At 40.4% G+C, this 27,540-nt stretch overlaps 1 protein-coding gene across 4 annotated transcripts in view; it reads left to right on the top strand.

Moving 5' to 3' along the window:
* Window positions 1–27,540, top strand: part of WNK3 (WNK lysine deficient protein kinase 3) — a 132,600-nt gene that overhangs the window by 88,070 nt on the left and 16,990 nt on the right. For 3 of the 4 annotated variants that reach the window (XM_060763287.2, XM_067464153.1, XM_067464154.1), the window contains exons 10-20: window positions 1,411–4,569; window positions 9,290–9,348; window positions 11,862–12,003; window positions 13,315–13,431; window positions 14,595–14,750; window positions 14,849–14,900; window positions 17,804–17,938; window positions 20,792–21,645; window positions 22,201–22,429; window positions 22,809–22,930; window positions 26,995–27,461. In XM_060763287.2, the coding sequence (XP_060619270.2) occupies window positions 1,411–4,569; window positions 9,290–9,348; window positions 11,862–12,003; window positions 13,315–13,431; window positions 14,595–14,750; window positions 14,849–14,900; window positions 17,804–17,938; window positions 20,792–21,645; window positions 22,201–22,429; window positions 22,809–22,930; window positions 26,995–27,461 (5,492 nt within the window). The remainder of the gene's footprint in view (window positions 1–1,410; window positions 4,570–9,289; window positions 9,349–11,861; window positions 12,004–13,314; window positions 13,432–14,594; window positions 14,751–14,848; window positions 14,901–17,803; window positions 17,939–20,791; window positions 21,646–22,200; window positions 22,430–22,808; window positions 22,931–26,994; window positions 27,462–27,540) is intronic. The other variant, XM_067464155.1, reaches the window with a different exon arrangement.

The raw sequence follows: 27,540 nt of genomic DNA, 5'->3' as shown, positions 1-27,540 counted from the left end.
AATAGGTTGACCCTGAGTGAGGACCGGGTAAATGACCTTGGAGGGCCGTATCCAGCCCCCGGGCCTTAGTTTGAGGATCCCTAGTCTAGACTCTAGAATAAGTTCGTGTGGTCAGTAAGAAGACCACACAAACTTAGAGTTTTTGGATGCATGGGCAAATATAAGGATTTATTTATTTATCATGTCAGGAGCAACCAGACATTTGTATTACATTTTAACAAAACATACAAACAGACAAAACACAAAGTTTGCAAGCTTGGTAGTTGATTAAATGTCCTTTGACCAGTAGCTGGCCACTTGGAGTGCCTCTGGTATTGCCGCAAGGAGGTCCTCCATTGTGCATGTAGCAGGACTCAGGTTGCATTGCAGCAGGTGGTCAGTGGTTTGCTCTTCTCCACATTCGCATGTCGGGGATTCCACTTTGTAGCCCCATTTCTTAAGAAATATAAGGATGACATCATTTATTTGCTGGGAAGGATACCTGTATTAAAGGGATATGGTATGTTGAAGAGGAAAGCTCTCACTGCATTTGTCAGGTGATCTTGGAATCTGTGTTTCCTTCCTGCTGCTCAAAACTGAAAACGGAAAACTATAGGAGTTTAACCCAACTCTTTCTTCATTGAATGCTGTAACTCTGAACTGTGAACTATGTGCAAATGCATGTAGCTACAGGAGTACAAGTCTGTTGAATAAACAAAGCCTTTATATAAAAAGAGGCTACTGAAGGATGCATTTGACAGGCGAGAAGGGACTTTATGCTTTTCTCATTTGTATTTATGGACTTCATCGCACTAGAGCAGCTATTCACTTTAAATCCTGTAGTTGCCTCCTGCAGAATTCTGAGACTTTTAGTTTAGGGGGGGGGGGTGGCTTTAAGCGGCTCAGCCAGAGAAGTCTTTGGCCTCACTAAACTACAAGCTCCAGAATCCTGTAGGAGGCAGCCACAGGATATAAAGTGGATAGATGCCCTAATGTGATGAGTGTGTGTTCTTCACTGTCTCCTTTCCAGCAGCCATTCCTTATACAGGTTTAAATAATAAGGATTTAAGGGGAGGCTGAGCTCCTGGAATGCAGCAGTAGCTTATGAGTTTCTCCAAAATAAACCTCCAGATGGAACCAAACCTTGCCAAGAAGGTTTTTTTTAAAACCACCCTAAAACTTCAAAAGCAGACTATCAGCTAAGTGTTTGTTTCGGATTCAGCTAAGAATAATACCTCTTGTCCAGCTACAACTAATAAAGTCATTATTTTAGTGTATTGCCAAGATGATGGGATTTTACAATCTTATACAACATTTCTTGTTATCCATATAAGCGTTATTTCTGAGATGGTGAAAATGTTGCCTAGACTAAGGTCTAAAAGTATAAAAACCTTAAATTTAACCACTTTTAAAAATATTTCTTTTCCCCAGCCTTCCGATTCCCAGGTATTGTACGGTACAGAAGGACAGGCCTTGGATGGATCTATCATGTGTATCCCTCAGCAGGTCTTGACAGTCACTTCCCCGCAAAGTATACCTGCTCCACAGATTGCAAACCAGCAGCTGTCAGCCAGCATACAACAGTCGCCTGCTCCTAGACTCAGTAGTCAGTCTTCGGCTGCTGCAGCATCAGTGGATTTGGAATATGCTCCTGCCAGTTCTGTACCTGCCAGTCATTCACCTATTCAACAGGGACAGCCTCCTGTCCAGTTTGTCAGTAATGTAGCAAATTTGGCACAGGGTGTTGTGAATTCCTCAGCACCACAGTCAATTCCACAAGGAGTTGCATCAATTCAACAACCCCAGCAAATTCCCCAGCAGGTGCCATCTATACAGCAGCCACAACAGGCTTCCCAGCAGATGGCTTCCATGCAACAATCCCAGCAAATGAGTCATCAAATGTCATCTACACAACATGTTTCCCAGCATTTGGTGGCTGCACAGCAGACTCAGCACATTCCGCAGCAGATGGCAAACATGCAGCAAGCTCAGCAGGTGACATCATTGCAGCAGCCTCAGCAAATGGCATCCATGCAGCAGCCCCAGCAAATGGTGACCATGCAGCCGCCCCAGCATGTTTCCCACCAAATGTCTCCCATGCAGCATTCCCAGCAAGTTCCACAACAAATGGCATCCATGCAGCAGCAGCCTCAGCAGATCCCTTTACAGGTGGCATCCATGCAGCAGCCCCAGCAGGTTTCTCAGCAAATGGCTTCCTTGCAGCATTCCCAGCAAATTCCACAGCAAATGGCATCCATGCAGCAGCAAGTGGTATCCATGCAGCAACCCCAGCAAATCTTGCAGATGGCATCTATGAATCAACCCCAACAGATTCCTCAACAGATGGCATCTATGAATCAACCCCAACAGATTCCTCAACAGATGGCATCCATGCAGCAGCCCCAACAGGTTTCACAGCAGGTGGCATCCATGCAGCAGCCCCAGCAAATGCCCCAGCAAGTGATACCTGTGCAGCAGCCCCAGCAGCTTCCACAGCAGATTGCATCCATGCAGCAGCCCCAGCAAGTGGCGTCCATGCAGCAATCTCAGCAGGTTCCTCAACAGGTACAGCAAATGGTGTCCTTGCAGCAGCAGCAGCAAAATACACAGCAAGTAGTATCCATGCAGCAGCCACAGCAGATGACCCAGCAAGAGGCATCCATACAGCCCATGCAAAATCCTCAACAAGCACTATCCATTCAGCAGCAGCCACAGCAAATGACCCAGCAAGTAATTTCCATGCAGCAGCCACAGCAGGTTTCCCAATTGGTGGCATCCATGCAGCAGCCTCAGCAGATTCCCCAACAGATGGCATCCATGCAACAGTCCCAGCAGGTTGCCCAGAATGTGCCATCCATGCAGCCGCAGCAAATGCCATCCATGCACCCATCCCAGCAGGTGGTATCCATGCAACAACCCCAGCAAGTTCCCCAGCAAATAACATCCATGCAGCAGCCCCAACAAATGCCTCAGCCACTTGTATCCATGCAACAAGCTCAGCAGGTGATGTCCATGCAACAGCCTCAGCAAATGCAGCAACAAGCAGTGTCCATGCAGCAGCCTCAGCAAGTTCCCCAGCATGGAATATCAACACAACATCTCCAAACAGCATCAGTCATGCCACAGTCTCAACTACCCCCCTATCAGATGGGTTCTATTCAACAGTCTCCACAAGTCCCTCAGCAAGGTAGCTCTTTTCAACAGCCACAACAAGTTGGATCTGTACACCAGGCTTCCAACATACCGCAGCAAGCAGCACCAACACAGCAGTGCCCGCAGTACCCAAGCATGCCTGTAGGTACTCCCAGGCAGTCTTCTTTGTCCCAGCAAGATCAGCAAACTATTCAAATTCATCAATCCACAGATCTGCACCCTGGTGTAATGCAACAGATGTTATTCCACTTGTCTGTACAGCAGCCAAAACAGGAGCAGCATGTTCTCCCTTCTAGTGCTACAGAGCAGATGCCAGTTGCACCTCAGCAAGATGTAGAAAAGCAGCAGCTGGCAGCTGAGCTTTCCTGTTCAGAACAGGCGGTTTATTCTGTGCAGAACCAGTATCAGGCGCAAACGCAAGAACAACTGATCTATCCTGCCCCACCCTCACACCACTTACCAGCTTCTGAGCAACTGGCTCACCAAGTACAGCCAGCAAACCAGCAGGAGGTACCAGAGCAAGCAACATGCCAGATGCATGCCACATACCCAGTGCAGGGTTCAGATCAACCTCCCTGCCAAGAGCAACTGGGGTATCCAACTCCTGGAATCTATGCAGGGCAGGCCTTGGACCCAGCAACATATCCAATGCAGCATTATTACCACGGACAGCAGGCAGCATTCAGAACCCAACCACCACCATATCTTGGTCAACCTCCTGAAATCCAGCAGTCTCACCTAGCAGTACAGGCCACAGATCAGCCAAATTTTTCTGCACAGTCTCCTGAGCAATCGCTATATATGATGAAAGATGGCGGTGTTGGGGGTATGGAACAGCAGGTCTGCTTGGCACAACCAGGGGAAGTCCTTTCTTATCCTTCAGAGCAGCACCAGTCTGAGCCACCAACATATCTCATCCCGCAAGATACTAGCCTCGGGCACCAGCTGTCACCTCATATGCTGCATAGGATTGCTGAAAAACAACAGCCAGAACTGCAAACCCCTTTTGTACCATCTTTTGTACCACAAATGCAGCCACAACCTCCATATCAGGAACTCAGACAGCATCCTCAGCCTCTCCAAATCACAAACCCTCAGTCAGTCCCAAGCATATTACAGGTGGCATCTTCTGTCCCAGAACAGCCAGAATCGGCTTACACAGTCCAACAATCATCAGAACTCTCGGAGCCCCTGCCCAACGCAAGTCTCATCCAGCCACCCCAAGCATTTCAGCCAGCTGAAAGCAACCAGCAATTTTCTCCCATGCAGTCAGGATATGTTCAACAGCAGCCAGTGTATCAGACTTCAGCATTCTCTGGCGAACTGGACCTTCAGAACCAGGTGCCTCCTCTGGCGACATCCCTGAACCAGCAGGCTTCACTTAGCACAGTGGTACAACCAAACCAAGAACATCTACAAGGACAAGATATCCCACAGGTATGCCTGAATTTAAAATGAGAGCCTGGAATGTTTCTATCTATGTTTATCATTGTTATATTAACTAATTTTGTTATTAAATTGTTTGTTTTTAGAACAAATCATAGGATTGTAGGAGAGCTGTCTGACCCACTGAAGTAAAATGTGGGTGAAAAACAAAATGTGGATAGAGAAAGCGAGAAGCTATGACAAATGGATGGGGTGGGCATTTAGTGAAGATGTTTTACATAATTTATGAACTGTGTAAATAATAAATAAATAAATGAGTATGGAGGGGTGACCCCCAGCTCACTCCAAAGAGCAAAATCAGTAAAAATTAACCAAGGAAAACTGAGGAGAGTCACAACACACAAAAGACTCTCCAGAAGCTAGTAGAGATGGAAAAGAGGAGCAACCAGACTTCTCTTCTAAAACAATCTATATAAATAAAAATGTAATGTTCATTTGTGGGATTAACATAACTCAAAAACCACTGGGTGAATTGACACCAAATTTGGACACAAGGCACCTAACAACCCAATGTATGTTCTTCACTAAAAAAAAAAAAATCGATTTTGTCATTTGGGAGTTGTAGTTGCTGGGATTTATAGTTCACCTACAATCAAAGAGCATTCTGAACCCCACCTACAATGGAATTGAACCAAACTTGGCACAGAGTTCTCCCATGACCAGCAGAAAATACTGGAAGGGATTGGTGGGCAGTGTCTTTTGGGTTTGGAGTTGTAGTACACCTACATCGAGATATCACTGTGGACTCAAACAATGATGGATCTGGACCAAACTCTACAAGAATATTCCATATGCCCAAACTGGTAGAGTTTGAGGGAAATAGAATCTTGACATTTGGGAGTTGTAGTTGATGGGATTTATAGTTCACCTACAACCACAGAGCATTCTGAACCCCACCAACGATAGAATTGGGCCAAACCTCCCACACAGAACCCCCATGTGGGCCACAGCAACGCGTGGCAGGGGACGGCTAGTTAACAATATAAAAGGACAACAATAACCTAGAACCAAACAAACACAACATTAGTATTTTAACCTTTCTGATGGAGCAATAATGAAAGCAATTTTTAATTTTTGTATGTATGTTTTAGTAGGATTTTATGTTTTATGTTGTTTCATTTAATTTTAATTTGTCTGTATGGTTGTCTTTTTTGGCAATTGAACATTTTGCCTTATATGTTGGAAACTGCCCCGAGTCCCCTGGGGGAGATAGGGTGGTACATAAATACAGTTTTATTTATTTTATTTATTTGTTGCTCACAATTCCTTTCCTCTCTTCATTTTCCTGCTTCTTTAGTTGAAATTCTTCTCAGTCTTCTTCTGCTCTTGGCATTTAATAGCGGCTTCTCTGTTTTCCACCTTTCCCCCCAAGGAAAACCTGAAACAATGAACAAATTACTATGTACACCTGAACATAAAACCAGCTTGGACAGAACCATATGATGCATTTCCTCCACTACTAATTTTCTCCCAAGGCCCACTTTTTCAATTGTATTAGGCAGAGAGGTATCCAGTAACTCCTAACTGCCTCAAATAACTAATTAGTTAAATAGTAATTTATATCCCACCATGATACCATACAATTTATTTGTTTGTTTGTTTGTTTATTTAAAGCATTTATATATCCCCCTTCTCACCCCGAAGGGGACTCAGGGCGGAGCACAACATATAAACGGCAAACATTCAGTGCCGAAACATATTAGACCATACACATACAAAAGCATTAAAATCACTTATCTTGACGTTAAAATCCACTAGTTAAAACTGTCTCAACAACCATATCGAATTTGGTTGGCATACTAAGGGTTCCTATTGCTGCCTCATTGCACAGTCCCTCAGCCACGTTTTTATCATCCTTCTAAAGGACAAGAGGGAGGGGGCTGACCTGATCGCATTAGGAAGGGAGTTCCATAGCTGAAGGGCAATCACTGAGAAGGCCCTGTCTCTCATCCCCGCCAAATGCGCCTGTGATGGTGGTGGGACCGAGAGCAGGGCCTCCCCAGAAGATCTTAATCTCCGCGGTGGTTCATAGGGGGAGATGCGTTCGGACAGGTAAATTGGGCCGGACCCATTTAGGGCTTTATAGGCCAAAGCCAGCACTTTGAATTGTGCCCGGTAGCAAACTGGCAGCCAGTGGAGCTGGTGTAACATGGGAGTTGTATGTTCCCTGTACGCCGCTCCAGTTATTAACCTGCTCTTGTTGGCAAACAATTTTTAAGAAATACAATTAAACATCTTAACCGTTTTAAAAAAATATGAGGATGCATTGTGAAAGATAAGTAAAATATCATTAGAATAACAAGACTAGTTAAAAAATTAACCTAAACAAAATTTTACTTAACTAGTGCACAAACAAAAGGAGAGAGTTCTATAGATTGTAGTGAGCCTCCTCTCTAAGTTTTGACCAGAGCTCAGGGCAGTTCCTGACTATGCTTATTATGGGATTCTGGGAACTGTAATCCAAAAGAAGAAACTTTTCCAAACAGACCAACCATCCGGGAAACAGAAAAACCTCTTTGGGGTACAGGAAGTCATAGGTACCTAAAATGTGCACGATAAAGCTGCCAGCAAAGGGGATTGATGGTGCTACCAACAGTGGAACTAGATGTTGGATTATATGCTTTGCAACACTCATAACTTAGATCTAACCTGTTGTTGTTTGAATTGCATTTTCTTTGATGCAAACACATGAATATTTTCTTTGTTTAAAGAGGTTAAAAGGCTTCTTTGGCTCCTTGCTAATTAGATGGAAGTGTTCTAATCTTTTCACACGTGGTATTTGTGACAAAACTGCTAGATAATCTGGTTGGCACAGCCTTCCATGAGAGCTATGTGCATCAAAACTGAGAACAATTGAAAACTTGTTAAGAGCTTACAATAATAAGGATATTTTGCAATTCTGTAACCCAGTTTGGACATTGCTGTGACTATCGTGGACAAGCCAGTATTTGTTTGTTTGCTGACTGATTGCTCCTGCTGCAGTCAGAAAAGGTTAAACAACTCATGGGCTTTTCCAACCATTATTTGTTTACTACGAAATTCAAAGCCAGCAGGATCAAGCACTCTGGTTTGCATCTTCTTCAGAGAACTAGAGAAACACACTGAAAACCAGATGGGTTATTTTTTTTTGAATGACAAGCCAGACTGCTGTTACCTGTTGGTTGTAGATATCAATAAACCTTAGAGAGAAGGATCATTTTCATCTCCCCATCTTCACCACCAGAAATGTAGTTAGTTCCTATTAAAATTAACACATCTATATAAATAAAAATGTAATGTTCGTTTGTGGTATTCACAGAACTCAAAAACCACTGGGGGAAGTGACACCAAATTTGGACACAAGACACCTAACAACCCAATCTATGTCCTTCACTCAAAAAATGGATTTTGTCATTTGGGAGTTGTAGTTGCTGGGATTTATAGTTCAACTACAATCACAGAGCATTTTGAACGATGGAATTGAACCAAACTTGGCACACATTTCTCCCATGACCAACTGAAAATACTGGGTTTGGTGGGCATTGATGTTGAGTTTGGGAGTTGTAGTTTACCTACATCCAGAGAACACTGTGGACACAAATAATGATGGATCTGGATCAAACTCTACATGAATACTCAATATGCCCAAATGTGAACACTGGTGGAGTTTGGGGAAAATAGAATCTTGACATTTGGGAGTTGCAGTTCCTGGGATTTATAGTTCACCTAGAATCACAGAGCATTCTGAATCCCACCAACGATAGAATTGGGCCCAACCTCCCACACAGAACCCCCATTACCACCAAAGTGGGCCACAGCAATGCGTGGCAGGGGATGGCTAGTTTGAAATAAAAAGTCTTTACTTGTTCATCATTGAAAACAAACTAGAAAACGAAAGCTTTGTTGTTTCTAAAATTGAAATATTATAAGCTTCTGGCCAAAGGCAGTGAGGCTATCTATAGAATGAGCCCCCTTTTGTAATTATGGAAATAACTTTATACGTTATAGATACACTGTAACAGAAGTAAAATAATCCATTATACTATAACTATGAAGTCATTTAGGGAGTATCTACACTGTAGAGTTGATGCAATTTGATACCACTTTAACTCACATTGTAGTTAGTTGAGGTGCTAGCATTATTTGGCAGACAACGCTAAAGACCTTGTAAAACTACATGATTCCATAGCATTGAACCACAGCAGTTAAAGTGGTGTCAAACTGGATTATTTCTATAGTGTAGATGAACCCTTAGTTATGTCTTTGTTATTGAAAAATGAAATAAATAAAAATAGCTCATTTGAAACTAGTTACTCTGTGGTATTTGTCCCCTTTGTTTACAGATTATGACATATGAATATACCATATATTGTGTTTTAGTTACTTTCCATTTTACTCTCCTGTCTGTCTCACTGGGAATTATTAATGAGTTTGTATTTCTGAGACTGCTGATACTGACATACCCACATTGCAGTGCAACCATGCATATGAAAAGCAAGTGCAAATCACAGTTAGAATCTCTACACTTAGCAACTAAGGATTTTAATCTCTATAACATGTACTGAAATAATATTAAAGCCTTTGACAACACAATATTAACTTGGATGTATATCTTTAGTATCTCAATCTGGCAAAGCACACAGTTTTATGGAGTTAGTTTTTTTTAAATCAATATTACTGTCTGTTACAAATTATGAATACTGTATATCCATTTTCTCCCTCCTACCTACAGGTTTCCATATTAGCAGCAGAGGAGCAACCCACAGTTCAAAAACAAGATTCTGTCCAAGGGTGAGTCTACTCCAAGAGTAATTAATTCATTGTTGTATTTGGGCTTGGCCTCTAGTAAGCCGCACCGAGTCCTTCAGGAGATGGTAGTGGGGTACAAATAAAGGATTATTATTATTATTATTATTATTATTATTATTATTATCCCACAGTTGTTGTGTGCCTTCAAGTCATTTATGACTTGTGGCAACCTTAAGGGGAACCTTCCATAGGGTTTTCTAGGGCAGAGAGATTGTGATTCCCAAAGGTCACACAATGGTTTCCAAAGTCTCGACCCACTATACCACATTGGCTCTCGAAAGTGGGAATTTTTTTTTTGCACTAGTTGTTTTCAACTACAGCTTGTACAGTCCTTTGACATTGATTATGTTGGTTGGTGGTTCTAGGAGTTGGAAGTGCTAAATATCTGAAAGGCCAAAGCTCTCTCATTTCTGGCATAGGACATAATAGGTGAATATCCATGAATGAGTCAATTTTCGCTATCCAGGCAAGAGTGATATTGAACTAAAATTTCATATTAGTCGTCATCTCAATTTGCTTCAGTTCTTCATTTTGCCACACTAAGAAAACCCTCTGATTTCTCTTTTTTTTCTTCACTTAATTTTCTTTGTTCCTTTTCCTTTTTCAATTCCTTACCCTTATAATTAAAAAAGAGCCCTTAGCCTTCTGTTTCCCCCTGTAGCTTTCCCTTCAGTTTTCCTCTGCCCTTTTAATTTTATTTGCTAATGTTCCCTAATGTGCCCTTTAATATGAAAGCAAACGAAAATAAATTAAAACAAGTTATGCTTCTCGAAACTCTCCTGCACACTTCTGGTGGGTTTTTTGGTCGTGTCAGGAGCGACTTGAGAAACTGCAAGTCACTTCTGGTGTGAGAGAATTGGCCGTCTGCAAGGACGTTGCCCAGGGGACGCCCAGATTATTTTATGTTTTTATCATCCTTGTGGGAGGCTTCTCTCATGTCCCCGCATGAGGAGCTGGAGCTGGTAGAGGGAGCTCTCCCCGGATTTGAACCTGCGACCTGTCGGTCTTCAGTCCTGCCAGCACAGGGGTTTAACCCACTGCGCCACCGGGGGCACAGTCTGGTGGGTGTGTGGTCTTATCTGTCTCCCCTGGAAGTGCACCCAAGAGCATCAACTCATCACAATGACTGCTTCCTCCAGAGCCACCTCTGTGACAAAGCTGTTGGTGCAGTTCAGATCGAAATAGATCCTTCCTGTGCATCCAAACATGAAACTTCTAGGATTGTGGGGATCCCATCTTTTAAGTAAAAAGACTTTAGTCTCCAACGGTGCTCGTGACGATGAACACTGACAAGGGGGCTTAGTGGAAGAGGTGGAGACCAATCCTAACAAAGCCCATTGTCCTTCAAGTCCACAATACCTGCCATCACAGTTGTGACCTCAGTTACTTCTGTCACACTTCCAAACGAGCATGCTGCAACATTTCACAGTGGCCATTTTGAAGCCTGTGTTTCAAGATGGTGATCATTTTGTATAAGTTAAAATCTCTCTTGCTCCAGTGCTTACTTCACCACCACCCCCTCCCACAGAGGAGATTCACCAGCAAGCATGCTATGCCTGCATGGCTAGTGCAGACTATAGTAGCTAAGAACTTCTCATTCTCCCTTTCTTCTTTTCTTTTTTCTCTCTCCCCACCCCCAATTTTATGCAATAGGTAGATGTTTATTATTCTACAGTATTATTCTATATTGTATAATTGTAATGATTTTTTTTGTAAAATTGTAAGTACTGAGTTCACAAAAATAGCTCAATAATACATAATATGAGGATAAGCATATGAGTCTCTAAATGTTAAGGATAACTTAAGTTTTGTTTAAGAGATGTGATCGTCATTAAGAAATGAAGATTATTTATTAAATGTGATTATTTACACTCTACCTATTCAATTATTAAAAGTAGTTTTAACTGGTCTTCCTTGTAGGAAACCAGCATGATCTATGACAGGGGTCCTCAAACTCTTTAAACAGAGGGCCAAATCACAGTCCCTCAAACTGTTGGAGGGCCGGATTATAATTTGAAAAAAACATGAATGAATTCCTATGCACACTGCATATATTTTATTTGTAGTGCAAAAAACACTTAAAACAATATAATAATTAAAATGAAGAACAATTTTAACAAATATAAACTTATTAGTATTTCAATAGGAATTCTGGGCCTGTTTTTGGCTGATGAGATAGGATTGCTGTTGATGTTGTAAGCTTTCAAGTTGTTTCAGACTTAGGTTAACCCTGAGTGAGGGCCGGGTAAATGACCTTGGAGGGCCATATTCGGCCCCTGGGCCTTAGGTTGGGGACCCCTGATCTATGATATGCCTCCCCCCCCCCAAAAAAAATTAGGCACACTGTAACATAGTAAAGCAACACAACTTCAAGACAAATGAAGCATATCTCTTCCCATTTGTTTGGAAAGGGATCACCTTTTTCCCCACTTCCACTAAGAAAAGTCTCTATGTATTCTCTTGAAAATGCTTATCATTTTCCCCCATTTCTTTAGATTAATCCCTGACCAAACCACCCAGAAGGAAGGTTCTTGTGATCTTCCAAGTGGAAATGGCAAACAAGACAAGAGCAAACAAAGGAGGACTTCCTGTGCCCGATCAGAGAAAGGAACCAAATTTCAGCTCACTGTGTTGAAGGTTTGTACAGTACAAAGCTAAGACTAATCTATTTGCTGTTCTAGAATAGAAAACAACAAACCATCAATCTGAGGAAATGATTTTGTTTGGTTTGGGCCTGAACAGAACCCATCTTAGAGGTTATTTACTTAAGATAGGACTTCTTTTATATTCCTACTTGTGACTCACAGATTGATACTCGTAACATGTGGAACACTAATGTCAGTGTAAATTTTGTAACAATACTGTTTCTTTGGTTAATGTATGTTAAGTGACCTTGAGTGTTCTTATTCACAAAGATTTCAGATTTTTTGTGTATGACTTAAATGCAGTCGATAATGCAAGCTGCTCAGAAAGGAGTCATCTGGGTTTTTTTTCCTCCTGGGGAAAAGCTTCTTGTCAGTGGGAAAGGGAGATTTGGAATTTTCAGTGATTCCCTCTTTACCTTGTGTTTTCTCTCATAGCTCTACTTGAACAGAGTGTGAGAACTTCAAAGCAGAGGGGAAGTCACTGAAAATTATGCAGGATTGTGCAAAGTATGGCCTTACATATATTGTTGGACTCAAAGTCCTGAAATTGCCCTGTCTTAGCGGAATCAGTTGAAACAGTAAACTGCTTGAATTCCTTTATCCTAGATTTTGAACAGTGCTGGGATATGGAAAAACAGAAAATAAAATTGGGTTGTTGTAGGTTTTTTCGGGCTATATGGCCATGTTCTAGAGGTATTCTCTCCTGACGTTTTGCTTGCATCTATGGCAAGCATCCTCAGAGGTAGTGAGGTCTGTTGGAACTAGGACAATGGGTTTATATACCTGTGGAATGACCAGAGTGGGACAAAGAACTCTTGTCTGTTGGAGCCAGATGTGCATGTTTCAACTGACCACCTTGATTAGCATTTGATGGCCTGGGAGTGCCTGGGGCAATCTTTTGTTGAGATATGATTAGATATATAGCTGAAAAAAAACCTATAACAACCCAGTGATTCCGGCCATGAAAGCCTTTGACAATACAGAAAATAAAATTGTTCTTCAAGAGAATATTTTTTACCTTTTATACCTACAGCCCTTTAACCTATGAGTAGATTAGTGTGCTTCCTCTGAATAAATCATGCCAAGAAAACTTGGTGAGAAGGTTATCCTGAGATGGGATTGATTTGAAGGTACATAATGACAAAAGAGCAAAAAGTGTATAAACTTATAAGGACAAAGGGATTAATATGGTGCTTGTTGGCTATTTGTGTTCTTTTATGGGACTATCAAGTAGAGGTGACCTTTGTTTGCTAATAAATTGGTGCAATCTCATGACATAGTGACTTCTTATTTTCTCAACCAGGTGTCAACATCAGGAGACAATACTGTGGAGTGCCAACTTGAGACTCATAACAATAAGATGGTCACATTTAAATTTGATGTTGATGGAGATGCTCCAGAAGACATCGCTGATTACATGGCAAGTTCCTTAGTCCCTGTTTCTCAGTAGATACTCTGTTATTAATTATAGTTCAGCTTCCTTCTGAAGGAGAGGCGGGATGTTCATGAGCTAATTTCCCCGGGGACTGAATTCCACAGGTGAGGGGCCACCGCTGAGAAGGCCCTGTCCCTCGTCCCCACCAGCCTCACTTGTGATAGAGGTGGGGCCGAGAGCAGGGCCTCCCCTGAAGATCTTTAACTCCGAGGTGGGACATAGAAGGAGATACATCCGGACAGGTACGCTGGGCTGTAGCCATATGCTCCCCTTTTGCTCAATGAGAGAGAGAGAGTAGGATGACTGGCCTGGCAGCAGAAGGAAGGGGGGGGGGGGAGTGGCGGCATTGGTTTATCTCTGGAAGAGAGAAATCTCCTCATTTCTTAGTCCTAATAAGTATGTATCTGGGCATATTTGAAATGATTTATTCAATTTTTTTGGGTTTCCTCATGATTCCTTTAGGTAGTTCCATTTTGGCAGGTTGTCTTTTGATCTGCCCACTCCACTTTTGAGTCTGTTCAGGAACTTCCAAGTTGACCATTCTTAGTTTACCCCTGGAGGCAGACCCTTGTGAGGGCCATGCAATTGGGATTTCCTGGTTTAGCTGCCCAGAGGGATACTCTTACTGTTGCTGGGGAAACATTGAGAGGATTGGTGGGACTCATGAAGCTTTTCCTTGATTTGAGTCTGCTGGTGTTCAACCTTATAGTAATATAAGTAATTCAACCTTATGGAATTTCAGTAATTTGGCTATATAGGCATTTTCTTACTACTAAAACATATTACTTTTTTGAAAAGCTGAAATTTTCCATATTGTACAAAATGTGATGGAAGATTATATTCTCTGTATCATGAGTGAATTTTAACAAAAAAGAGAAATAAAACGTTGTTTGGGTTGAAATTGCTTCTTTTTCTATGTTTTCTCTTATTTGGGGTTATTTTTCTTTCACTAGTGTTTTGTAATTATTGTACATTCTTCAAATTGTGTCTATGATTTGTGTGGGTATGTAAGTGATACGTGTATTTTTATTTCTCTCTTTGTGTTAAAATTTGATAAGATAAATAGAACATGGTGAGAGGAAAGGGCGTTAAAAAGAGACCTTCAGTAACAATTTCAGTCCTGTTTTTTCACCTTTGCTGCTTATTAGGTTGAAGATGATTTTGTGTTGGAAAGTGAAAAGGAGAAATTTGTTGATGAATTGAGGACTATTGTTTGCCAAGCCCAGGAAATCATTCGCAGCATTCCTATTGAAGATCGCACCTCTGTTTTAGACTCAGTTCCCTCGGATCCAGCCAATAGCCAAGTAAGCTCTGTTTGTTTAGTAAAGTCAGTTTTCTGGCAAAGTGTGTGCTTGAATTGGGAAAGTCCCTTTTTATATTTATCTATTCATTTTTAATTCAGACAGGATCTTCTGAACAAGTTCAGATAAACCCAGCATCTACTCAAACTGGCAGTAAGTAACTATTTTAAAACATTTAACATTGAAGGACAAAAGAAGGTCCCCAAACAAAACCACCCTCCTTTAAAGGTGAAAGTGATGGAAATAGCTTTGGCAAAGACTAAAGCAAATTTTCTTTTTGACACTTACATTGCCTATTGCATTTTTAATCTCCACATGGTAGTTAATTATTTAAATGATACCTTTTTGTATGCATTTTGCATCATATGCTCGACTCTGGAAAGGTCTTGATAACTATGATGGAAGGATCTGAAGATCTGAGGGGTGTTATCCCATACCAAAGGCTATGATCATCAGTGATGAAGTCTTAATATGCCTTGTTTATTTATTTATTTATCTGCAGTATTTGTATACTGTCCTTCTCGACCCCAAAGGGGGCTCAGGGTGGTTCACAATGTTAGCAACGATTCAAAGCCTTCAATAAAAAAACAGTATAAAACATCAAAATTGACCCTCCCCTGATAAAACATTAAACATTATTAAACACATCACATAAAATAACATCACATACCACACAAAAACATAGCCATAGGTATTGCTAATAAGTGTTGCCAACTCTTGGGCCATTGGTGTGGTGAACAAAGCAAAAAATATTTATACCCTTTTTCCCTTTAGAATTAAGATTTTTTTTCATTCCATCGGTAGTATTTGAAGATTTATCCTGAAGGATGTTCTGAACTTCTTTACTTGTCATCAGTGCTGAGACATCAAGTAGTGATAGATCTACCCAATTCACCTATATCTCTGTGTTAAGCTACAAAAAGATAACCTGGATGGTGGATGGATGCCATTATCAGTTGAAAAATGGTGCTTGCACATTTAAATTGCTGAGATCCCATGCAATAAATGTAGAAGTAATAGTAATAGTTGAGTGAGGGCAAGATTCTTTGCTGTGTTTTGTCTAAAGAGAAGGTGATATCATAACAAAGGCATCGGATGCCATGATGGACTACTTTTCCATAATTTTGTTTTGCCAAGTGTTTGATTTGTAGTACTGGGTGATTTGTATTTTTTAACAGAGCAATGCCAGTCTTACTTTCTTTCTCAGATTAGATACCATATGTTATTTATATATTTTAATTTCTATCCATGCAAATAAACAAGTACTAATGTCGCTGGAAAACTTGAATGGTTAAGACACTTGTTAAGATTCAAATAATCCCATCTCTAGTTTTTTTTTTTAACTTATTTAAGGGGCTTTTGGAAGTATTTGTGTAACTGAAGAAAACTATTTTGGCTTTTCTTTAACAAGTGACAGTCAAATTCTGTAATGTAATAGGTTTCTTTTCCATGCATCATGACATTGCTGATAATATATGGAGTTTTCAAAATACTGTGATAAAAGCAAACACTCAACTTAAACAATGGGGTGGGGTTGTATTATTATTATTATTATTATTATTATTAACTTTATTTATCCCCCACCTTTCTCCCAGAGGCAGCTCAAGGTGTCTAACAGATACACACTTTGATCAAGTTAAAACAAAGCAATTTTTTAGAAAATTAAAAATTTGTGTTAGGTTTAAAAATATTGTATCCAAACCATGCAATCCAATGGAGAGTTAGAAAATAGCCAGGTATATGCTATTCGTTGTAAGATAAGCATGTTAATACCTATTTATTTGGTTAGAGAGTGGGTCTGTTAACAGCAAGATAACTTCTTTTTGTTGCCAGTTGAAGACAGACTCCGAGATTTTCCTTGTCGTCCCCCCCCCCTTTTGGGGGGGGGGTCAGTTATATATAGTTAACTTTGTAAAGCAAACTGAGTTCTATATGACAGAAACAAAGGTGGGTAATGCTACTATATTTGACAAGATAGAAATTTTGGGTTGTGCATGATGTTATTTAATGGAAGTTTTGATCTGACTTTTCCTGCTTGGATTTCTTCATTTACAGCCTAGAATCATGGGTTAATTTCTAGTACACTGGCACCGCTCTTGATTGTTTCAGCTGAAGAGAGAGAAATAGTATAGTGCTGGAATGTTCCTGCTGATGTAGGAACAATATGGCATATAGCAGTCTGCACCTAGACACTCAGTACCTGCCTGATCCTGATGTCAGGCAGGTGGCATGGCATTATGGAGACCCCACAGGGTTGATGGTGGAGACATGGTCTAGCATGCATACATTCTCAGGCAGCTTTGCCAGTGAGCTTCCTTAAGACAAGAAGAAAGGATAGAATTGAAGCAAAGCAAAGTCAGAATGCTTTCCCTAACAACAAATACACCACAAATGCATTTTCCTGTATTTGTGCACCAGTCATCTCCAGGAAAATGGAGAAAGTGGATCCACATATGGGTATTGCATTTGCTCCTGGTGGGATACGTTAGGAAGAAAAATGCTTGAAAAGGAAATGCATCATTTTGTCCATCTCCATGAATAAACATGTGTTGTGGAAGAAGGATCTCCCCCGCTTTGCCTTAACAGATGCTTAGGTAGAGCCAGCACATGCTGCTTTAAGAATATGCACTGAAATAAGGAAGAAATTGAAATATCACATAAGAGAACCTGTCCTTCCAAGAATGGCTCCATAACAGAGTGACTTTAGCACAACCTACTACTGATTTCCTTGAAAAAAGGCAAACTTCCTCTGAATGAATCTTGGCAAGAAAACCCTGTAACTTGAAGGCATACAACATTTTTTCCAGTATGATTTATATTGTTCTTACTGTATATGTGGGGATCACAGCCTTAGTAAGACCAACACAAGCATTTTGACCAGTGGACCACGCTGCTTCTTCTAATACTGCTTCTGGTTGTTTCTGTAGTCGTGTTTCTATATGATTTCCTTCCCCCCTTTTGTTACACACTTCAGAGGTGGTAGAGCATCGATGATCCCATAAGACAGTTATTCCCCTCTCTCTTTCTTCTTTCCTTCCCACTCTCTTTCCCTCCAGGTGACTCTGCTCCCCAATCATCCCCTGTTGGCCGCTGGAGATTTTGCATCAATCAGACAATAAGGAACAGAGACTCCCAAGCACCCTATACTCTTTTGCAGTCAACAACAACCGCCCCGGGATGTCAGATGACAGGTGAGCATATGATGATTTTGAAAGTGTGGCTCATTTCTGACTCCTTGTTTGAGTAGGACTTTTAAAATCAGAACTTGAAATGTATGTTTGTTTGATTCTTTGTTAATTACAATCCCCAGAATCCATTTTCTTGCTAGCTGCTGCAGGCTAGAGTTCATAAAATGCCTTGGTAAGCTGTTGGTTTAGAACTGATTTTCTAAACATTGATTTTAGGCTCTTCGTCAGAAAAAGTGAGAACAGCTTTATTTTTCTAAAGCAGAGTATCACAATACAGGCAGTCCCCAAGTTCTGTAGGTGTGCTCTTAAACTGAATGTGTACTTTTTTTTTTCAGTGTAACTCCAGCCAAACATATATATTAGGCTTGGATGGCAAAGGGAAGGGCTAACACCCCTGTTGTGTTTGTTTTGCGGTCTGTGTCCCTGTTCAGAAGATTTCACCTCACTTTCCGTCCCTGTGATTATTGGATTTTGGGGAAAAAATGGCTTGTTGTGAAAACAAGGATTGGTGATAAAAGTTCAATGGAGACACCTTTTCCCCATGATAACTCTTTCAGTAGTGAATTTCCCTTCCTAGGTGGAGATTTCTCTCACTTCCTGTTGTCTTGCCCCCATTATTCATTGAGTTGTTTGTAAGTTGGGTGTTTGTAACTCTGGGACTGCCTGTACATATTCTAATGTCGTTGAAAGGAACATCTGGCTTATGAATTCTTCCTCACCCCACTCCTTTCCACAGTTCCTTTCCTAGTTTAGGCAAGTGTTTATTTTCTGTCTTTAGGGACAGCCACTCTCTTTTGAGTGGGTTGCCAGGGATTGTAAATGTACACACTTCTGCAGTTGCATTAGCATTTCAATTGCAATGAGACCTAACAAAAAGCAAAATCTAAGGGCCCTATTGTGCCAAATGGACTGAATGCAGTGTTGGTGAGGAAGGCAGATAATGTTAAGGGCTAGGGCTTTGGTTTTTTCTCATTTGTTATTCCTTGGTTTTAATTTAATCATGAATTATATGTTCCTTTCAAGCCAATCGTCACACACTGTTAAAATACTGCTTTTGGTACTTTCAACAAATTTTGGGCATTTTAAATATAGAAATGCAAGTTACCCACAGTCATGGTAAAAATCTGTTCTGTACCAACCATGGTAAAATTACCAAACCCACCTCCTTCAGACTAAAAGTACTGACAGGTTTGGTATGTCCTGTTGCTAACAATAGTGTGTATTGTGTTTTTTTCAAGGAAGAATTAGATTAGTTTTATTCAACTTGGGTAACAAGAAATAATGTATGGAAATAGCTGTAATTGTCTTTTTGCAGTTTATGTGTGATTTAAGACTCAAGACTTTTTTAAAAAATTGCCTCAGTCTTTATATACATTGTCTGTTTTTGCCTCATTTGTTCTATTGCCTAATATTATTAGAGTGGGAAGGAGAACCTCAAAGGTGATATAGTAATAACAATAGGAAATGTCTAACACTGTGGTGGTAAACCCTATAATGTTATATTGTATTTTGTTGCCATTACAATGCTAGCTTTTCCTTTTAGGCTAGACCCATATATCTCTCTGGATTTGTCTTTCTGTGAGGTCATTTGGCCTTTTCTACTACAAATGTTTGAGGGATGGCTTCCTGGGGTATGTCTAAACTTTAGAAACTAAAGCCAATCCCCTCCAGGTGTCATTAGGACTTGTAAAGTCATCTCAGCAATCATAAGTATGTTTTGAAAAGTGCCTGATCTCTGGAATTACAAGTGTTAAAAGTGACAATGATAACAAATAAGGGGTTCTGACCTCTCAAGGATCATACCCAGAGCTTAGAAGTTTTCTTGTTGGATTATAGTTCCCAGCAACTCTCCAGCTAGCATGGCCAATGTTTTTGCTGGATGTGGGAATCAGTGAGCAGTGCAATTAGCCCTGCATTTTCTCTGGGGCTGGAGGTACGGGACCCATGAAACTGAAATAAAAATACAAGCAAAGTTTATTGATTAGTCCACTGACCGTATCAGTATTAAAAACAGAAATGTACACAAATAGACAATAATCACTATCCTAAGACTCCCATAATAGTGAACTAACATATATTCAAACTTAATTAAGTTAAAAGATAATTAAAAATATCATTCAAATGCCAAGGTAAAATTTCAAACCACAAAAATTAAAAACGAAGGTTAAAACAAAAGTTAAAATAGACCAGCTATTACATAATCCCAAGCCACTTCAGATATCTGTGTCACCCCTACAGTTTACTCCAATCGCCTCCAGATATGCAGTTCTCAGCTGCGTTGCTTTATGAAGGAAAAGGGCTGTTCGGTGTGTTATCTTAGCATTCTGGCCAGCCATTAAGAATGTAGTTTTGATATGGGGATCCCAGTGAATCTTCTGTATAATGAATGGTCAGAGGTATTGATTTCTCTCTTTGTTGTACAAAATAACAACTAAACAGTACATATAACGAACGTTTCTGTACCTCTGCCGCCCCACAGATACAGAAACGTTTGTTATATGGAACTTAGTTAAACCTTTTATGTTTAACCATTGTATCTGCCTGTTCAAATCTGGTTCTAGTGAATACCCTCCTTAGATGCTTAGGCATTTCTGTCTTTAGGTATTCGGCTGTTTGAAAAGTATGTTTAAAGCGACTTAACCAAATAAAATAAAAACAAAAACCATGAATAATAATTGTTAAAGATTATTTGAGAGAATATTGTAATCAAATCAATGACTAATATGCAACCATCAAAACTGCAAATGTGGAGGGCTGACTGTAGTCCAAAAGTATTTTTTTTTTTTTGCTTCTAGAAACACTGCAGCATCTGGAATCTTATGTCTTATCTCACCAGTTAATTATTTATGTTTCCAGATCATTTAAAGGAAAATACCAAAGAAGAGAGCCCTCAAGATTATTCAAAGACTGTGGAAGATCTTAACAACAAGCAAAGGCCTACTCCTTCTTCTGGCTCAAATGTCCTGAGGAGTGACAGCATGATATCTGAGCCCCAAATCTTGAAAAGTGAGCAATCAGCTTGTCCTCACCAAGTGGAAGTCAGCATGGATACCCTGCTGTCTGCCACTGCTGGTGACAACAACAATGCCCTTGCTCGTGATTCTGCATCCTGGGTTGAGTCTTCGGGGACAGAGACTCAAGGTGATGGACCTTGCCTTTCATCCTTTTCACCCTGTCCAACTGCTGGAACCACTGAGATGAATATGTCTACGGAGACCTTCCTGTCCAGATCAAATGGCTGTAACATCCCAGCCACTGAGGACATGGATAACTCAATAAATTCTGAACAGGTTGGTGCCATGGCTCAGACCCCGGGCCAGGAAGGCCTTTCCTTCGCTTCTGCTCTGGAGTCAGACAGTGAGGGTCCCCCTAAGATGGATTTTGCTGACAACAATATCAAGACTCTGGATGAGAAGCTGCGGACGCTTTTGTACCAGGAGCACAGTTTCTCAGGGACTTCCCCTGAGAGCCAGAAAGACACACAAAGTGCTGTAGAGTCTCCGTTTTCGTCTTCTGCTGAAGATTTCCCCGCCGGACCAGTATCTGAAGATCCCGATACCAATTCCCCCAAAGAGACCCAGCAAAGCCCCACAGAAGTATCAGATCCTCAAACTATGTGCATCCCATCCACAAGTCATTCAGACAATCTGCCGGTGCTCAGGAGGGAGCTCAGTGCTATCACCTCCGCCCCCAGCGATCTCTGCAAAAACGTGAGTAGTGGCAGGAGAATTAACTGGAGTTGAAAACAGTTTGTTCTGCATCCAGAATTGTATTGGATATCTATGCAAACCTACCTTGCAGTGTAATTGCTCTTGTCAATAACAGGTAAGCATTTCCTGTAGATAAATTATAAGCCAGCATTTTCCTGTTTGCTAGTTTATTACGGCACAGTTCTTGACCTGGTGGTGATGCAATCTGAATGGCGTAGGGTAAGAGGCAGAACATCTTTGGCTGAAATGACAGTGACCTGAACTTTAGAAGCTTTGCTTGTGCTAAGGAATTAGAAATCTCTTTCTGAGAGCAAATAATGTCTCTTTTAAGATAGTCAGGTGTCATCTCTTCTGGATTATTTTAATATGACAAATGGGTTTGTTTGTTTTTTCAGAATTAGCACTTGTTTGAATTTAGAGGTTTGCACATATCACTTTAAGCAAGCAGGTGGTCTCTGAAATATCTAAGAGCCAAGGTGTATGTGGAATCCAAATGTCCCTCTTATTCTAATTGCAGTTTTTCTGCCCACTTCCCCATCTCTTTGTTTTCTTCAGGAGACGTCCCCAGAGGCTTCATTTCCTGAGAACCCTGTGGCTTGTCCTGCTTCAGCATCAAGTGGTGGAGCCGTGCACCTGCATGCAGGAGGTGGATATTTTGGCCTAAGCTTTACTTGCCCTAGTCTCAAAAACCCTATTAGCAAGAAATCCTGGACTCGCAAATTAAAAAGCTGGGCATACAGGCTACGGCAGACCAGCTTTTTCAAGAGATCAAAAGTCCGGCAAGGTAGTGTGCTTACAGTCAGGGATCTAGACTAGGTAACATCTGTTTTAATTTATTTATGTATGATTCTTTTTCTCTCCCTTTCCCTCCTTTTTTGGGGCATTTCCTGCACTACTCCATATCTACCTTTTCCCCACCTTAATCACCTGTGTAACATTCCATCCATTACCACTTTGCTTTCCAGTTTGATTAACCAGTTTTTTCATTCCACATAGAGATGTAGGTCTTGGGATACCAACCAAAAAAGCCTACATGTATACTATAATCACGTTTTTAATGAAATGTAGCTTCTTAGTGTCTTTACGGTTCCAACTTTGCCTGACCATGTCCTGTTTCTTTGTGTTCCTTTCTTTTTAAAATAAAAAATAAAAAATCACAACAGATGAGACGGCTGGGGATATTACTCCTGATTGGATTTCTCTCTCTGAGCAAGCAACAGTAGAGGATAAAATGACTGGTCAGTCTAAAACTGTGGCTGGATCGTTCCAACGAGGCCGATTTCAGGTAGGAATAATCTTGTTAGTTAATTCAATTGTGTTCAAATATGCCTTTGTCATGAAGGGGGATTTGTTTTGCTCCTTTCAAAGGCCATACACTGCTTCCTGTCTACTAGTTCTAAAACAAGTTTCCACAGAATTGTAATATAAACATTGCCCGGACAACTAATGAGAACTGTTATATTTCTGGAAGATATTTGGAAATTGGTGATGAGTAATGGAGAACTACCAATGGCCAGCAAAATTTGAGGAAGTATTTTTTTATTATTTTATTTGGGGTAGTCCTCTCCAGATCCCTTACTAAATTACTGTATATCCTTGAGTTTTTCAGTAGTTTTTCAGCCCCTTTTTTAGGCTAAAAAATCTCCCCTCGGCTTATAGTCGAGTCAATGTTATTTATTCTTTTACTCTGTTATTAGTATTCTTTTATTACATTTATTATTTTACTCTATTATTATTATATTTGCATTATTTTGCTCTATTATTATTCTATTTATTATTTTGCTCTATTATTAATATTACATTTACAGTATTTTACCCTATTATTATTATTACAATTATTATTTTAATCTATTTATTATTATTACATTTACAGTATGTTACTCTATTATTACTACATTTATTATTTTACTCTATTATTACTGTTTTTATTGCATTTTTATTATTTTACTCTATTATTTTTATTATTTTTAATATGGATTGTTTTAATGATTGCTTATGTACTGTCTAATTATGATTGTGGTTTTTAATTTAATTGTGGTTTTATTAATGTGGTTGTTATGGTTTGGCATCGCGTCAGTGTCCAATGTATGGCACTGAAGTTTTGTCAGTTATGTGTAAAACCACTTTGAGTCCCCCTAGGGGTGAGAAAATGCTGGATTTCAGTGGTCCAGCATTTCTGTGTTCTCAAATAATATGCTGTGTCCAGTTTGGTTCATCAGGTGCTCTGCTATGGCTGATTTCTCTGCTTGAAGTAGTCTGCAGTGCCTTTCATGTTCCTTGATTCGTGTTTGGGCGCTGCGTTTGGTGGTCCCTATGTAGACTTGTCCACAGCTGTCCACAGTTGTGGACCACTCTCACAACCACCATGTCAGACTACACAGAGAAGCCATTGAAATCCACAAGCATGTGGACAATTTCAACAGAAAGGAAGAAACCATGAAAATGAACAAAATCTGGCTACCAGTATTAAAAAACTCAAAAATTACAACAGCAAAACAACAGAGAGTAAACAATCAGGCACATCAAATCACTCTCAACAAAAGATTCTCCCCAGGCACTTCCAAACCATTAAATGCTAATCAAGGTGGTCAGTTGAAACATTCACACCTAGCTCCATCAGACAAGAGTCCTTTGTCCCACCCTGGTCATTCCACAGATATATAAACCCATTTTCCTACTTCCAACAGACCTCACTACCTCTGAGGATGCTTGCCATAGATGCAGGCGAAACGTCAGGAGAAAATGCCTCCAGAACATGGCCATATAGTCCAGAAAAACCTACAACAACCCATACATACATACATACATACATACATATATATATATGATATGATATATATACACTTATAGTTGATGTAATGAATTAAGGATGGAATACAAGAGTATTGAAGGTATTGATGTATTGATGTATTCTAAGAAAACCTATATATAGAGAGGGGGGGGGGACACAGAACTATTGCATAAACAGAATATATTCATCTTAAAATTGTTTCCTTGTTAGTATATTGCGGCTTAGTGAGTAGTTCCAAAAATGAAAGTGAGAAAAGGGAGAAAAAGAAGCCCATTGGTTAATGGATATGTGTCTATAGGGCCTGTATGCTGTGTCTTCCTTTCACTCTAGTTTGGCCGAATGGCTATAAAATGCTTGAGACTGAATGTATGCTGTTTTGTGAAAGGTACTGAGTCGCTGAAAGAAATTCAGAACAGTTTACTGTGGACATTATTAACAGGTATAGCTCCAGTAGTAACTGTTAATTAATCTGTCTCTCTGAACTGATCTCAAGAAAACCACTACATGGTTGAAAATATTTTTAGAAATAGCTCCATGATCATTTTAGCTCCAGTATTTCATGTTCCAAAATAGGGTGCACCACTTGTTTGAGCATGAGGGCTGCATCAGCAGTGTGATGATTCAGAAGCCACATGCCAGTGCGTGGGTTGTTGACTCTCCTTTCCCCTTTCTTACTTTCATTCAATCAGACCTGTGATGCATATTCTCTGACCCCTCTCCTTTCCCAAAGAGGTGGCCCAGATGGGTATAACAATATCTAGATTTTTTTTGTATTTTAAGTGTTTCTTAAAAGGCTTTTAAAGGATACAAATGTGTCCAATGGTCAGGAATGACTTAGCTATGAAGTATGTCATGGAAGAGAACAGACATTTTCAAGAAAGGTTTTTTCCCCCCAAATAAACTTGTAAGAATAATATTTCTGGTTTTAATAGTAGACATGCGTTTAACATTATGTCCATGGTTTTGGATTTGAGCTTTTTTGTTTGGATCATTAATGTTTGAAGGGATTCCTCCAAATCATGGTACTTTCTCATTTTTTTAGTTACCGATAGTATGTAATAGTGATGACTTGGTTTATATTTGCCCCAAGTTTCTGCAGAAGAGCTTTTGCTCATATTCTGTTCAGTAGTTCTTGATGCACTGTCTTTTCTACTTTTTGCAGTAATATTTTATATATTCATATAGTGTTCCCTTTGTGTGAACGGTATGCAGGTCTGTACCCTGTAGCTCTCTGGGCTTTCATTTGCTGTACATTTTCCTCCTTCCCTTATTGTGTCGCAGTCTTTACGAAACCACTTTGTTTTGTTCTCTCTGCTCACTGCGCAGCTGTGAGCAGTTGCTGCAGTTGAGAGGATTCCCTGGAAGGCCTTTATGAGACAGCATTTTGATGACTATTCATTCAAAGGAGTTTTTAAAGGAATCTATAAACCTGGTGATTTTTCACCCTTTCTCTCCCAGGCATTTTCTCTTTGGAATCCTCTCTGCATCAGTACTTCCTAGGGACATTATTATTGATCTTGTGTGAGATTCCCCCCCCCCCCCTTTTTTGTGTAGTGTCTGTAGCTATAGGATCAGCTGGCATTTATGCCACTGCAGTCCAAGTCTGCGTTGACATGGCCTGCTACATTATTTTCCCATTTTTAGAATGGCAGGTAAGTATTTGCTGTCCCATATATGCTGGATCTCTGGTGTGCATTTGGTAGCTTCTTACATACATTTGTTTTGATTGAATGTTATGTTTTCAAATGTTGTGATCTTTAAAATATTAACTATTTCAAATTATATTGATTTCAATGTATAGTCTGGAAAGTAAGAAAAAAAAAACCCTGAGAAAATTAGACTTTGGGAATCTTGGTTCCTTGTTGCTCAAAGCTGGGGAACTTCCTCAGTTTCTGGACTGAATTCAAACTTCAAGAACATGTCTCATTCCATTGGTGGGCAGTGCCAAAGACAAAAGGGTACATCCTCAAGCACCAGTATATTTAACTTCTCTTGCTGATAATTAAGGAGATGCATTTTACATTTAGGGGGAAGGGGAATGTACAGAAACTGAGAACAGTGCTTTACTAGAGAGCTCTACTGGGTTAGATTGGGATCCTAGAGGGACATAATTGGCTCTAGGACTAGTGGCCGCCCACCCCTGGTTGAGATGTTGCATAGTCCTAGTCCCAACCATTATGTGAAAAATTATATACATTTGAGATTACTTCCAGGCAAACACCGCCTAATACTTCTACTTGAAATTGGTTATGTACTTACCATTGTGGAGGGTTTTTTTTGTGAGGGGAGAGGGGAAATTATAAATGGAAGATGTCCGCAACTGGGTTTTTCTGTAGGATTTTATAAACAAACAATAGTGCAATAAAAGCCTTGTCTGAAAGCTCTCCTAGTCATATCGAAGACACTGGAATTTCTAGTGCACATGATGAAATTTAGAGCTGCAGTCTTAGGAAATCACATACCACTTTGCTTGCCTACATTGGTCTTGATCCTCTTTTTGGAAGATGAGATCTACCAAATTAATGCTTTCTCTCTGCCTTTCTCTTTCTCTCCCCCAGGTAATCACAGTGCCTCAGCAGTTGGCCTCAGGTGGTTCAGAAAGTGACCACTGTGAGATGCCTCCTTCCTCGGAGCCCATGGGAGAAGAGGGGACTCCTAGACAAGGAGCAATGGCTGTATTAGCCAGTGCTGTGGTTGAAACAGATGGATCATCCACTACCCCTGAGCAGCGGGAACTGGAGGAGACCTCAGTCACTGCTAGCAGCATGCAGTCTAGCTCGGAGCCCTGGTCCAAAGGGGGCTTTGTGCGGAAGCAGCCAAGCTCTGATAGTGAACTTTCTGCCCCCATGGGTTGTAACTTACAAAGCTGGGAGCGAAGCCAACAGTCGCATGAGGAGAGGGGTGGCACTCACACAAAGAGGCGCAGTTCCCTCTTTTATTCTCCCTCATCCCCAGTGAGCAGTGATGATGAATCCGAAATCGAAGATGAGGATCTGAAGGTGGAGCTGCAACATTTGCGGGAGAAGTAAGGACCACTCAGCATTGTAATAGATTTTCAAGAGCTTCGGGATTTTAAAAAATAATATACTGACTAGGGGTTTCTA

This window comes from Anolis sagrei, chromosome 2 (genome assembly GCF_037176765.1).
Source record: "Anolis sagrei isolate rAnoSag1 chromosome 2, rAnoSag1.mat, whole genome shotgun sequence".
Lineage (NCBI taxonomy): Eukaryota > Metazoa > Chordata > Lepidosauria > Squamata > Dactyloidae > Anolis > Anolis sagrei.
Note: the sequence above shows the minus strand (reverse complement) of the source record. Positions and strands in the feature narration are given on the sequence as shown.